Genomic DNA, 16,038 nt, shown 5'->3' with positions numbered 1-16,038 from the left:
CGAGCTGTCACTCTTGTCTCAGGAGTGACAGCCTGCTCAGCCAATCACAGGCTGACTGGACAGGACTGTGATTGGCTAAGTGGGCTGTCACTCTAGAGACAAAAGCGACAGCTGCTCAGCCAATCACAGATCGAGGTGCTGCACCATCCTAGTCAGCCTGTGATTGGCTGAGTGGGCCTTCACCACAAAAGAAAGCAGTTGTTTAGCGGTTTAAATGTGATTTGTTAAAGCTTGGTTCAGCGTGAACCCAAACTTTACATTAACGTTCACACTACGTATAAATTTATTAAACAACGGCCTTAGTTGCAGATTTGCAACCACGGTTGTTATTTAATAAATTTACTTATCACATTCATTGCTATGAAATTCCGGTCGGAGTGTATACTGTATACACTCCCGCCAGAATTCCTTGCAGCCGCATCAAAAACTGACATGTCAGTTTTGTGCAGCCGCTACTCATTGAATAGGAGCCACACAAGACTGACAAAGCAGACAATGTAAAGTGCGGCTCCAGCTGCACTTTACATTTATGGCTACGGCTAATTTGGAATGCGGGCACACCCGAACGCGCCCGTGTCCTAATAAAAAAAATTAAAGTTTATGAATGAACTTCACTGACAGCGGCCGTTCTATGACACGGCTGTGTCACAGAATGGAAGGTGTCATACATAGAGTTAACCCAGCCTTAAATGTTTGCTCATCTCTAATTATATTGTTTTTTTGAATCATTTATGTTCAAATATAAGAATGTGTATTATTAGGCTCGGAGGTTCTCCCCTCTGCAAGGGGACTAGTTGAGATGTAGTGTGGCCCTCTCTGCGCAGCAGGCAGCACCAGCACTAGGGGACTGACATTCCTATTGACTTCAATGGGATCTTTAAAATCAAAGAGAGCAATATAGTTTTATAGTTATAGTATAGTTATAGTATAATTTTTCTGTATTTTTGTTTATAAAAAAAAATCACTGAAACCCAAATCAGATTCAGACTTGTGGTTGCACAACATATTTATAGGACCATGACTGTATCCAGAAAACATCTGCCAAATAATTAATTTTCCCTAGGATTAACTGCATGACTTTTTCCCTCCTGAAATACCATTTCGCAGAACATAGGGAGCTGATAACTGTAGAGGGTTGTAAGTTAAGTCATAAAAACGCTGGGTTTCACTGGCATGGTAAAGATAACTGCAGCGACCAGTGTCAGACAGCTGCTGCATAAGCAATTAAAGTCATGGCATGCTTCAAAAGGCCATAGATGCACACAATGAGGAAGTCGTTCTATCATTGTACAAATCACTAGTCAGACCGCACACAATATTTTTGTACAGTTTGGGGCACCACTGTACAAGAAAGACATATAGGAGTTTGAAAGGGTTAAAGATTGGCAACCAGAATAATACATAGAAAGGAAGGACCTAATAACTATGTATAACTATATGAGGGAGCATTACAGAGGTGTCTCCTATGATCTATTTAGACTCAGGTCAGTATCTATAACCAGATGCCTTCTTTACTGGGGATTCTTTACTGTAAGGGTCGGAATCGGCACAGAAATTCCGAGCGGAATCCCCGTCGCAGACTCCCTTCGGAATTCTGCCTGCCTTAGTGCCTCAATGTAAGGTCTATTGTCAATTCTACATGTCAATTCTTTGAGCGGAGAGGTGCGGAGGGCGGAGACGCCAATAACTTACATTGAGGCACTGAGAGGTAGGCGGAATTCCGAGTTACAGTGACACTGTCACCTCCTTTTTGCATTCTGACATCTCTACACAGGTGTAAAGGGTAAATTTAGCGTTTTTTAATAACTTTTTTTTATATCATACGTCATGGTGCTTGTTCAAGTAAAAAGTCATCTTTTATCAACTGCAGATTATGTTAACGCCACAATTGGCCCCGCCTTCTCGCTGGCCATTGAAACCGGCTGGCCGAAAGGTCTAGACCCCACCCCCTTTACGTCGGCCAACCAATGGGCGTCACGGGGGCGGGGCCAACGATGCTGTTGTGGGCGGGGCTAAGTGGCGCTAACGCCCACTTAATACAATCTGCAGTTAATAAAAGGACACTTTTTACTTGAACAAACACCATGATGTATGATATGAAATAAGGTATGAAAAACGCTAAATTTACCCTTTACACCTGTGTAGAGATGTCAGAATGCACAAAGGGGATGACAGTGTCACTTTAAGTCCGCGGGATTCTGCTTGGAATTTCGCTGCCAAATCCTTAGTGTGAACTGACCCTAAAAGCAGTGAGAATATGGAAATCTCGGCCAGAGGAAGGGGTCATGGTGAACTCAATAAAATAGTCCAAAAGGGACTGGATACATTTCTGAAGTATAATAATATTACAGGATATAGTCACTAGATTCTGGAGACGGGTTGTTGATCCTGGGATTTATTAGGATTGTAAGATTTGAAGTCTGGAAGGAATTTACCCTCCTAAAACGATGAAAATTGGCTTCTACCTCATGTTCATTTTTGCCTTCTTCTGGATCAACACTATAGAATAACAGCTAAATTGGATGGATATTGTCTTTTTTCAGCCTTACGGACTATGTTACTTTGCAAACCCAGTCTCTCTAGTGGGAAGCCAAAATACATTCCTCCCCAATGGCCGACTCCAAGCAGAGGTCACCAATTTTAAAAACTTGAAAGTCCTTTAAATTTTTTGCTTATGTTGAATAATGTGCAAAGCTAAAAGGTTTAACCCCATAAGCAATGCCATCAGTCTTGGTGCTCATGTGCCATCTCATTTCAGCTCTTCACCCACTAAGATGTGGTAAAATAATAACTGGTATGTGGGTAACAACTGAAAGCTTTGCGGCCCTATGAAAGGCAGCTGCTTTCTACAATTTCCGGATGAAAAGTTTATTTTTTCTTTTACCTTTTTTTTTTAATACATGGTTACAGGATGTATGGCAGTCTGAGAGGTGAAGAGGAGTCATGCTCCCTGTTGACTGTAAATGTAACATCCACTTACTTTACTTTGTTAATGGCTTAATGTGCTTTCATTGGTAATGGTCGGCCACTTAACGACCCTTTTACTATTGTGCAAATCTGTGTCAATGTGAGTCGCAGACAAAGCCAAACACGTTGTCTACCAGATGACCCTCATGTCACAGGCACATGACAAGTTTGCTTGCTGTTAATATGTTACTTTGGAACATTACTACATACAGGCAATATTTAACCTTTGTTACATTGACTTCTCCATGTGTTCCGTTATAAGCAGAGCATAAGCCACACAGGCAATTCATTAGCAAGAATAAGTGACAACGCATGCAACCCCCTGCTCTATTGACCAGCCATGCATTTCCTCACACAGGAGGCTATTTAGAGCTATTAGTGGCCCATAGTAATGTCATTTATGCCATCCTTCTAAATCCCTCTTACAGTAAGTAAAGTCTCAATTTCAAGCTATCCCTCATATTAGTGTAACATATATGACCAGTCCCTGGGATTAGTGATAATAGTTAATCCGCATATTTTTAGACCAGAATGCAAAGCAAAAGTTATATAAGGGCCAAGCAGTAGTATGACCTGTATGTATGAGCAGATCTATTATCCCCCTACAAGATATAACTAGAAGATATATAGATATATTTGAGATTTATATCTCCCATGTCATTCATAATGTGCCATATTGTATTCTTACTACTGGGAACCCTGCCCTCCACAAGATATATATCAACCTTAGAGTATCACACATACAGTGACTATATTTGTGATGTATCTTGCTAAATTGTTACTGTCACTTAAAAAACCTTTGACATGTCGTGCAAACCCTCATTGATTGCTAGATATATCTGGGAGAAGTGTGCAGTTGAGAGCTTCACTCCCTGCCTTACCCCTTGATCAGACTGGACTGAAGTCAGATCGAGCAATAAATTGGGGAGTAAAGTGCTTATTTTGTATATATCTCAGCCTACCCATTAAAACTTTGGTATGTCTGTTCTAAATGGTGTTGACGCTAATTTTGCACAGTTAGTAAAGGAGAGAATATGATAATACTATCTTAAATCTTTCATAGCTTTGGTCTATTTGCTACCTTATAAAGTGGTACTGTCCCTTTAAATACTTCCGAAATATCACATTAACATGGCAAAAGTTTTGATCAGTTAGGGTCTAGGTGTTAAAACCCCCCTATACATTAAAAGTGAAGTCCCATGAAAAAAAAAAAAAAGGTAGTGTGTGTGGGGGAAGGTGCAGTGTCCCTCTCCAGTGACTGATCAGATGGGTATGTGACGTAGTGGGATGCTGGCCGAAATGACAGCTGGCGGCCATCAGTGAGAGCAGGAAGTGGTGCAATAGAGGCACAGGGACGGGTAAGTATCCTTTGTTTATTATGTTCCCTCACCCCCGCCTTCCTTTTTAAAATGTTTTTGCCAAAACTGATGTAAAATTCACTTTTGCCAATTTTTTTCTTATGTTTGCATCTCTCTAAACTACAATATAATGATTTTGTGGCAACTATGTAAATATATAGAATGAAGGATTGCAACTGCATCCAAGTTTCTTCAATAAACTTTGATATTTATTCCATAAGCAGGAAAATCACAGCAACGTTTCGACCCATATGGTCAAGGACCCCTATCCCAAGTTTCAGTGAGTTTATCATCCCAGGAACAATTGCTACCCCTTGAACCCCTATAATACCCGTTCACTCTTTTCCATTTGTGAGGGGGATAAAGACAGAAGAACCCACCGACCATGAGTAAGCGCTACTGCACGAAACGCGTAGGTACAGTCATGCATTTTTTAATTTATGAATAAAAGTTAAGTTTTAGCTGCACATATGTCCTGGAGTGCTGGCTTCCACAACTTGTTCACAAACATTCTTCTGCATATGGTGTTTGGCCGACGCCAAGAAGCTTGTGCACCCTCTTTTGACTACTCTTGATGCTGCTTATAGATCCTACTAATGGTGAGCTGTATCTTTTCTATTTTTCTCGTTTTTGCAACAAGAACCCATAACTGAAGCAATAATAATAATACAAATAATAATAATAATAATAATAATAAAAATAATAATGGGGGGTGGGGTAAAAATCTGTACAGGCAGGGGGTGGGGGCAATATAAAAAACAATTTACTTATATCTCCCAGCTGCGCCGCATAACCAAGCTCCCGGACCCCGCTGACTGTCATCTTCTCCAGGGTTCTGGGTATGTCATGACCCGGGTTTGACGTCACAGACTGGTGGGATTTAGCCGACTCAGCCAATCAGTGAGTGCAGCAGTGTCCCGCCCCAGTCACTGACTGGCCGAACAGGGCATCAATCAGCCGGGTCTTGACGTACCTGGAGGGAAGCTCAGAAGACAGCCGGCTGGGGTTTAGGAGTGGGACGCAGCTCTGCATGGACACCAAGACAGGTGACTATAACTTCTTTTCTATTTTCCCCCTACCCGTAATGATTTTTTGCGTTATATCTCTGAAGCAACAACAAAAGTCATTGTATAAAGTGATTTATTTATCTTGCTGGATGTCCAGACAATTCCGATATTTAGGGCTGGTGGATAGGGGGGGGCATAAGTCAAGTAATAGGATGTTATTGTGAGTGCAGGAAAGAGGAATTCCTATTACTGTGATAAATAGGAAAAAGGAAGTGGATATTGTAAGATCACTCCATTTTGATCTGATAGCGAGCTGCTTCTATACTTGCCACAGTTCATCTTTCTGAAAACATTTATCTACACCAAGTATGATCCATAGCCCACAATCAATTCAGCCTATCTACAGCCATCGCGTATTACTATGTTATACTTGTATTCCATAGATCAGCAGTGAAGCAACATATTACACATAGCGGATAGAATTCAAGATCAAAGGGGGGGGGGCTGTCATACTCTGTAGATGTCAGTAAATGAGTAATGATTCAGTAATTAATGCTATATACTATATCTCCACTTAAAATTAAAATTAAAATGTTATCAGTGCCAATTAAAATGATTTGCTGTTGATCCATGTCTGATCACCACAGGAGGCAAAGTGTTCCTATTTACAGCAGATTGGTTTAGTTCTTACATTTTTTTCTTTTACCTAGCTCTTGATCAACCAAGCTTGGTTTAGCTTAGTGGACAACTTAAAGGGGTGTTCCACTCAAACATAACTTTTCATATCTTGCTGCCCATTGGGCGACTAACAATTTCTTCCATTATCTATTCAGCCTCCTTCCCCCAGTTCTGAGCTGCTGCTTTCTGCTGGAGACACAAAAATCTGTGTGTGATCTGTTCTTCTCTGTCTTCCCCTCCTCTTCCCTCCTTTCTGAGACTGCTGATGTAAACCAGTACCTGACTGGCTTTATCTACAACTTTGTAGTTTCTTTGTAATGCTGGGAGGGTTAATCTGAGGTCAAATTGCTAATGAACTCACTGTGATTATCCCTCCCAGCATTACAAAGAAGCTACAATGTTGCAGATAAAGCCAGCCAGGGACTTGTTTACATCAACCATCTCAGAAGGGAGGGGGGGGGAGGGAGAGAAAAGCTCACATGCACATTTAAGTGTCTTCAGCAGAAAGCAGCAACTGAGAGCTGGGGGAAGGAGACTGAATAGATAACAAGTAGGGAATGAATTGTTAGTCTCACTATGAGCAGCAACATATGAAAAGTTATGTTTGAGTGGAATACCGCTTTAAATTAAATTTATCCAGGATTAGAAAAACAGCTGATTTCTTCAGAAAACAGCACCACTCTTTTCATCTGATTATGTGTTGTATTACAACTGAGACCCCCACCACCACCCCTACCCCCACCACCACTGATCAGTGAGAAGCGAGCATCTCAGCTCCGTTTCTCTCTACTATTTGTGCAGGAGAGAGGCTCATAGACTGTCTAAGTATCTCCTGGATCGGGGAGATAGAGTAGAGAGACTGCGCTCGGCTGAGCACTTCCCCATTTATTTTAGAGATCAGTGGGGTCTCAGCACCCAGACCAATAGAGACATATCAGAAGCAGTTTTTTTTAATGGTAGTAACACTTTAATAATGGATTCAGTTTATATATAATTAATATAAAACAAAGGCAAAATATTTAAACATATTATAATGTAGTTAGGGCCTTATTATAGTATTGTATATATATTAGGGTCAGTTCATTGTACTGTTGATTCTGCTGCAGACCCTCCTCCGTCCAAGCCTAAAAAAAGATATCACCACTATCTATAGGTTCTTCAGCTGTCCTATTTTCTCAAATAATGAAACACTGACAGGCCTCAGTATAGGTCACTGTAGTCTGTCAGGTGCCATTGGGATCAAATGTACAATGACTTTGGCATAGTGTTCTGTCCGCTATGAATGGGAAGAGTAGAGTGTAAGACGCAGAGACCCTACTTCTTCGCTACTTAGCAAGTCACTCATTCCCATGTCCTGGGACGGTGGGGCTGACAATGCATTGTGATGTCACAATAGTGGAATAAAGTGCACAGTAACAATAATGCACAGTGATAAGACTGCATAGATATAATAAAATTGTGATGTCACAGTACAGAGATCATGCACAGTGTGATGATACAGCATAATAATACTTACATACAGTGATGTGACATCACAGAAGAGGACAAAACATAGAAACATAGAAGCTTGATAAAAAACAAAACAAAAAGCAATGTGTTCCATCTAGTCTGCCCACTTAGTAATTCCTTCCTTCCTTCCTTATTATGGTAACTGTACCTTGGTTTAAGAGCATTGCTTTGGCTTAAGAGCTCCCCGTACTGGGTGGGAGGGGGGGCAGGGGAAGGGCATGGTCTGCATAGGTGGTCTACAGCTCTATACTCTGACCCAGGAAGTCTCCCCCACATTCCCAATCAGGGCAGATCCACATCCTTCCTACTTCATGTTCCCTGAAGTCTCTGTCAGCCCTTGTGATTCCCATCATCTTCATTCCTGTTATAATGTGCCTGCACTCTCACTCAGCTATACACACTGCTGCTATATTGTGCCTGCACTTACACTCAGCTATTCATTATGAACTTACCATACATTATATACCACATGATGATTGCTATACTGTACAGTAACTTACAATATAACATATTCAGCTGTTTCTCATTGTTTGTTTCATCTGCTCTACATGTTATTCAGAATTTAAAAAATCATTATTTTGGGTACATGGAACCAATTGTCTGCTTTTCAGTGATTTCTTATGAAAAATTTGCTTTGGTTAAAGAGTGGATTTGGATTACAAGCATGGTCCCGGAATGGATTATACTTGTAATCCAAGGCACCACTGTATATATATTTACTCCTGGCATATTTAAAGGGGTACTCCAGCCAAGCTTACTTTGAATGGAGCTCAGCCGCTGGAAGTTTGACGTTACGGCATGGCTCCATTCCAGTGCCACCATTTGTGCCGTGACATCAGCTGCAGACTGCTCCAGGCACCGCCCTCCTCTTTAGAGAAGGTGCTGTACCATACTATCGCAAGAGTAGGGCTCAGCACCATCTCAAGCTCTGCGGCTGATGTTATGGCACAGAATGGCAGCGTAGGAATGCAGCCGCGCTGTGATGTCAGACTTCCAGCAGCTGCGCTACATTTAAAGTAAGCTTGGCAGAAGTACCCCTTTAAATTCAGTTATTATAGGTTTACCTGCCACATCTGCTGAAAGTGTGTGTTTCAAACATTAACTACTCTTTCAGCAAAGTAAAATTTTCTTAAGTTGTATTTGACCTTTCCCACAACTAATTTCAGAACCGAGATTTGTTACGAACTTTTTGCATAGTTCATAACGTTCATAAGTTCATAAAAATGGTGGCCACACAATTTAATACACATAGAAAACAAAATACAAAAAAAAGGTTAGTGCCCCTGTCCTCTTATGACCTGCCCAGCCAATCAATGACTGAGATGTGACAGCGCATCAGTCCTGTCTCAGTCAGGAAGTGGAGGTGGCTTTGATCTACGCAAGACACTGGGGGAGCTTGGACAGGTAAGCATTGAAGAACAAACTTGCTGAACGGCACTAGAACAGCCAAATAGCTGCAATTGTTTAGCTGTTTTAGTGCTGTTTGTTTATGGTTCAGATGAACCTGAACTTTGCTTAAAAGTTTGGCGAGCCTGCGGAGCCGAACTTTTGAAAAGTTCATCTGTAGTTACGTCCATGCCTGGGACAATCTCAGGTGGATCACAGTCCTCTTCTGGTATTGGATCATTTCTACGAGCCTCCTAGCTAGGATTACTCTTTTTCTTTGAAGATAACAGCATCCTTCATTACCACTCACAGGGCTTGTGTGTAGCTAAATTGGCTGCTTATGTGGTAGGCCCACCAACAGATTTCATATATTTAATATATTACTTACTGAACTTTTTCCACGTTTTCCAAATTTCTACATGAATGCCTCATGCACTGTGAGGAATTGCCTTTAGAATAGTCTATATACTGTAACGGCCACATTATCAAGCATGTGTTTCATCATACTGCATTCCTAGCATGTAAATTATACTTAAAGCGAATGTTACATCAGGTACATTCACTTTAACATGACCCATGGATAGAGTGGCGCTGGGAAGCCGATGCTGCGGTCTATTTTTTGAACCGCGGCCCAGTTTTTGTGTGCGGCGCCATTATATCCACGGGTACTGGGGCCGAAGCACTGGAGGCAAGTCGGGCCGCCCCCAGTGGGAGATATCCCCCGCCCCTCTATGACGCGGCTCCGTTAGCACCTGGTTCAGCCACACAGTGTAACACAGAGGAGTATAGACTGCCTGCCCCTGTACATATTTTCAGGGCAACAAAGGTATCTTGGATTCTGAATGAGAAATTAATCTGAATCAAATTTGTCATGTGGCATTTGCTTATCTTTAGTCGGATTTGTGTGTTTTGCAGATTAAAATATTGATGTATTTAAATTTACCAGAAACTCCTAATGTCGCAATAGATACTACGTCTGCTTCCTCTTCACATTGGCTTGTATGTTGTTGCTGCCATCAGTGAAAAGTTTAGCTCTTCACGTGCTCACACTTTGTAACACTGTGGGTCCACTACCAGTAATACATACAGAAGCCACCCCCTCCCCCCCTTCTAGCTGGACCTTTGACCCTACATTACAAGCTGTAGCTGGGCTATAAGACAGCACTTACCAGGCTATAGAAAAAAGCATTTGCATGTCTAACCACTACCTGTGATATTATATCTTATTTAAGGCATAGGTATATATGTTTATATATACATTGCCAAGTTTACAACATACCAAGATAAGTCCTGATATTGTCCAGTCCATCCATGCTTGTTAGGACATACTACAGCAGGGGTAGGGAACCTTGGCTCTCCAGCTGCTGCAAAACTACAACTAAAGCTAAAGCTAAAGCTTTGGCTGTCCAGGCATGATGGGAGTTGTAGTTTTGCAACAGCTGGAGAGCCAAGGTTCCCTACCCCTGTACTACAGCATTGATCCCCAACCTGTGGCTCTTCATCCGTTGCAAAACTACAACTCCCAGCATGCCCAGAGAGCATGCTTGATAGTTTTGCAACAGTTGAGTAATCTTTCTTTTAAAACTGGTGACCTTGTACCTTACTGGTATGTCTACATGTAGGTATACACAGATCTATGACCCCCCACCAGGTCGGCGAGCACTTTAGTAAATGACTCCAAGAGACTTAATTACAGACAAAGCATTTAGAAGGTTAGGTTTGCTATCAGCTGTAGAACCACAGGATACCAACCTCTTCTTTAGAACTTTAAGGAAGTTGTGTTTTTCAGATCAACTCTGTTTCCTGCCCAGAACATCCCACCAAAGGCATGTTATGTAGCAGATGTGATAAAATCCCACCCCCACCTCCTTTCCTAAACATACACATCCTTTACACATACACTACAACAGGCTTCCTTGCGTTGCATCTATTTGCGAAATAGCATAATGGATGTAATTGTTTACATGCCGTACTAAAGCTAATACGGTTATATCATTCAGTCCATGGTTCATTCATAAAGAACATGTGACGTAACAATTCAATTATAGATAATACAAGAAAAAAAGATTCAGATCTTAATTTAAATTTAGAATTTCATTCAAAAGTATTTTGAGGAAACCAGTCAACCATAATGCTGACACAGCGAAGTGCACCCGCCAGATCCATTGATTTAAATGCCCTGCATGTAGTCTAATATATGTGAGCATATACTGTTAGGCTATGTTCCCACAACGTATTTTTTGAATTAATCATGGCCGTTGTTGCAAATTGCAACACCGGCCGTGATTAATTCCAAATATACATTGCATTAAAAGTTGGTACGAAGATTTATGTAGAGGCGGACTGCCTCTACACAAATCCCGTGTGCGCGTGGCAGAAAACCTACGCCAGCTGAGAGCTGGAGTAGGTTTCCTGCTTATATTTACGGAAAAAAAATCGTTGTTCTGTGACATGGCCACGTCACAGAACGGTCACTGTCTTACTGTATGTGAACCCAGCCATATACTGTTGTGGAACTCTCAGGGGGAGATTTATAAAACATGGTGTAAAGTGAAACTGTCTCAGTTGCCCCTAGCAACCAATCAGATTCCACCTTTCATTTTCTCACGGACTCTTAGGAAAATGAAAGGTGGAATCTGATTGGTTGCTAGGGGCAACAGAGCCAGTTTTACTTTACACCATGTCTGATAAATCTCCCCCTCAGACTCTATTTGATAAATTGACATCAATGGATCTGGGGGAGGTACACCATGGTATGATGGTTTCCCAATGTATAGCACAAATCGAGAGTCGTTTTTAGAGGTGAACTTAGCGTTAGACATTGCAAGAGATGCCAAAAGGTAAAAGAATATAAAAGTCATAACTGATATTAAAGTGGTATTCCAGGAAAAATAATCTTTTCCCCTATCTACAGCGATTGCCGGGGGTCTGATCCCTGTACCCCCTGCCGATCTCCGCATCTATAGAGTGACAGAAAGGGCTGAGTACAACACTCTTCAGGTGTACTTGACTCTGTCACTCCATAGGAATGAATAGAGGTGCGGGTCATGTGCCGTACCTGTGGCTCTATTCATAATACAGAAGCAGGGGGCTGATACGGAGATGGTCGAGGGGTGCAGAGGTCGGAACCCCTGCAATTTCCTATCCTATGGATAGGGGAAACATTTATATTTCCTGGAACACCCCTTTAACATTCAGGAGATGGCTTATTTAGTCATAATTTATCAATACAAGATGCACAAATCTGGCCCATCCCATGCTCTATGGACAGGCTGTGTATAAACACATTCTTGACCTCACAGTTATTGACTAACACAGAGAACTAGATGTTATTTTATCTCTACTTACTATGTGGAATCCCTTTAATATGCGTCCAATAAACCTAAATGTGATTGACATATTTTCAAACCTCCAAAAACTAAACAATATGTTTGACAACTAACATGCAAATTCAGGTCGGGGTATGCTGGTTGTTTTAGTTCACCTCCAGGGTCACAGACTACTTATCTTTTCTGTGAAGTCTGTATGACCAATGAATTGTTATTTTGGCTGCTACTGAAGAATATGGAACAGTAAGAATAGTTCATAAGTTCATCATCTGTTCCATAAATCACATGGCATTGCAATGTCTAGAATTTGCAAAAACTATTCTGTAGCAGATTATTTTTTCAGAATACAAATTAGAACATGTTCCTCCTTTTATGAACTACAGTTCCTGTCTTCCATGATAAAAAGCATGTCCATTCATATCAATGGATGTTTTACTACTACTGTCACTTAGCTAGGCACCCTGCTAAATCAGATGGTAATGGGGGTTCCCCATCATAGCCTCATCTCTAAGAGACAGACTAAAAAGGGGTTGTCTAAAGTGAACCCACGTGTCAAGAAATATTCAGAGTCAGCAATAATCTGTTTGGCATAACCTCATATCCTGAAAAGACTTCAATTAAATCAACCTTAGATATCCAAATAGAGAATTCACTCATGTTTATCAAATAACTAAATTTACTATATTGCAGTGTGAACCATAACATCATCTAACATACTGTAGGACTTTATTCACACTCACCCACATCTATTGGTTCACATGTACCATTGATATTATCTCCAATTTTGCATTTAAAAATCGCTCCAGGGTTGTTGGTATCTGCGCGTGTGGTCAGGTTGGACTTTGGAGCTCCAACTACAACCCTGACAGTAAAAATAAATAAATAAGTAAGTAAATAAATTAGATACATTTAATAAAAAATAAAATAAATAAATAAACATTAGAATAAAAAATTATTAATATTTAAATGCATATAAAAACAATAAAAAATCCAAATAAACATCAAATTATATAGCTTTCAAATATGAACATTTTAAATATAATAATAATATAATATTTAAATAAATATAAAAACAACAAAAATTCTAAATAAACATCATATTAAATATCTTTTAAACATAATATTTCTTTTAATAGAATAGACTATGTAAGATTGCGCTGATAGCAACCAGACTCACATTCTTAAACATGATGTCATGCAGAGGTTGTAGCAGCCAGCTACATGATAGCAAACATTTGCAAATATTTGCTATATGTGAACACTCACCACTTATTGTCCCCATAGCTGTGGAAAACCACAGAGTAGCCAAACAGGGATCCATCTGGTCCTTTAAAAACCAAAGGGTTCTCCTCATCTATATTGTAAGATCCAGCAGGGTTTGTAGTGAGGACACAGAACAGGGTTAGACTCCACAGTTGGGAGAGTTTAAAAAGTTTGCAGCCTTCTCCCCTCTTCATGTTCATTCTGTAACTTTTACAGCTTTCCTGACTGGGATGTCTTCATAGCAATGGAATGATAGTTGTGTGCACTGGAGCCTTGTGATTGCAGGGTAACTCTCTGTATCCAGCATCCAGCAGCCCATGTTGTATAGCTGATGAAGAAAACTTTTTTTAGGGTAACGCCCACTAGTCCCTGCTTCCTCCTCCTTCTCTCTTTTAAGGCTGAGGCTACACACAGACTTAACTAGATTTTCCAATTTTAACCATCTCTGAGTTACAGCTGCTTTTTTTTTTTACGGAAGCTTCTGCCAGCAACTTGGGGAACTACAAGTGTAACTTAAAAGTTAAAATAAGAAAATCTTAAAAAAAACTTCTGGCACAAGAAATCTGCTATTCCGGGACAGAGACTACTACTCCTGGATGTGGGTCCTCTATAGTAATTACAACTTCTGCCTGCAGCATGGATAATATAGGACTACAACGCATTATTATTTCCACTTGACTACTGCAAAATCTTGACTATACTTATTCAAACAAGAAGTTACACGTAGAGCTGTATTGCTCATATCCTTCACATAGATCTATGGTTTTTGCAAATATTTCTCATGTAACAGGGCTCTAAGTGAGCTTTTAAGAGGTTATCCTGGAGGAGGAAAAGCAGAGCTACTTGCATGCAAAAACAGCGCCACCCCTGTCCTCAGGTTAAGTGTGATATTACAGTGCAGCTCCATTCACTTTAATTCAACTGAGCTGCAAATCCACACCCAAACTGAGGACAAGAGTGGCGCTGTTTCTGGAGGAAAGGGGGACATTTATCAAATTAATTGTTTTTAGTCTAATATATCTAGTTTGTGCTCAAAATAAATCTAATATGAATTTATGAAGCTTTTTTAGACAAGACTATCCAAATTGGATGCGACTTTTTGAATTAAATTTTTTTGTTGTTAATTAGATCGAAAGTGCGCCAGAATTCTTTTTTAGCAAAATTTATTAACTGCTCAATTTTTTAAAAAGTCGCATATATTGGCGCATCGCTACGTCTGCTCCGAACCAGGTGAATTTATTAGACTAATTAAAAGACCATTATTTTTAAGACACATTTACTATGCTATTAGACAATTTACATAAATTTGACTAAACACATTAGATTGGAAATTATGCCAAAACATCTTTGACAAAATCGTGTTTTTAGATTTGTTAGTAAATATCCCCCATAGTGTTCAGGTATATGGGATATATTTGTATTAGGAAAGAAACACTAATAGTAAAGATTTACATTCGAAGCCAATGAAAATTTGCAAGAATTAAAAAATATTATTGCCAGAATTGTTAGTGGTTAGAGGAATAGTAAAATACTAGAGGATTGCCCTGCAGTTTCCCCGAGTATCTGTCAGCATGGTGAAGGCTGCAGGTTGTGCCCTCCAGCAGTGGAAGAATGAAAACCAGATCCAAATTGTAAAATTCCCTGTAGCCTGGTGAGAGATACTGGAGAAACCACAGGGGGTATGGATTTTCCCTGCAGCTCTTCACTGGATTTGGATTGCTCCAGAATCTGAGGGTATAGTGTTGATGAAAAGAAAAAAAAACTTTCGGGAAGTTGCTGTTGTAAAATATTTTTGGAAGCGCATTAATGTTATTCTGCCAACTGCTGCTTTGTACTCCAGAAAGAAAAAAAAAAGTACTCTAGTAATACATAATTCCTAAACTGGCAACTATTTCCCATACAAAGCAGGCTGAAGAATTCCTGGGGATGCCAGTAAACTGATCAGCATGGGTGTCAGTACAGAGGCCTATTGGGTTGGGCTAATTGCCAAGGAATCACCCGGACTCATGTGAGGATCTCGGTGCCATGTAAAATGTTTTAGTGTGGACAGTATAAATGTTTGGTTTCAATGAGTTTCCTATCATGAAAGGGTTTAAAGGTGATATCCATGATTTGATATAGCAGAGCTACTGTCTTGCAAAAACAGCACCACCCTTGTCCTCAGGTTGAGTGTGGTATTACAGTGCAGCTCCATTCACTTCAATGGAACTGAGCTGCAAAACTATCCAAACTGAGGACAAGAGTGGTGCAAGAAAACAGCCTGGATGACCTCTTTAAAGGACTTTCACATCAGGAGCCAATCCTTGGTATAGGTCATCATTATTCGATCAGGCACAAGGAAGTCTGACCTCTAGGGCTGCTGCCAATTAGCACAATGAAGGAGTCATGGCATTTATGTGAGTGTCATGTACAGAGGCAATGTCTCTCATCTACTTGAACGGCTGGGCCTTAGGCCATTTCTACACAACGTATGTGTTGTAGAAACCACGGCCATTGTTGCAATTTGCAACAACGGCCGTAATTTATACAACACTAATGCTG

The 16,038-nt window shown here is 40.4% G+C and overlaps 1 protein-coding gene across 1 annotated transcript in view; it reads right to left on the bottom strand.

Moving 5' to 3' along the window:
• Window positions 1-13,815, bottom strand: part of ITGA4 (integrin subunit alpha 4) — a 101,306-nt gene extending 87,491 nt beyond the window's left edge. The window contains exons 1-2 of the mRNA XM_069983057.1: window positions 13,501-13,815; window positions 12,975-13,096 (exon numbers count right to left, since the gene is read on the bottom strand). Of these exons, the coding sequence (XP_069839158.1) occupies window positions 12,975-13,096; window positions 13,501-13,697 (319 nt within the window). The 5' untranslated portion in view covers window positions 13,698-13,815. The remainder of the gene's footprint in view (window positions 1-12,974; window positions 13,097-13,500) is intronic.
• Between the last annotated feature and the right edge of the window lie 2,223 nt (window positions 13,816-16,038).

This window comes from Dendropsophus ebraccatus, chromosome 9 (genome assembly GCF_027789765.1).
Source record: "Dendropsophus ebraccatus isolate aDenEbr1 chromosome 9, aDenEbr1.pat, whole genome shotgun sequence".
NCBI lineage: Eukaryota > Metazoa > Chordata > Amphibia > Anura > Hylidae > Dendropsophus > Dendropsophus ebraccatus.
This window is presented reverse-complemented; position numbering and strand designations above follow the sequence as displayed.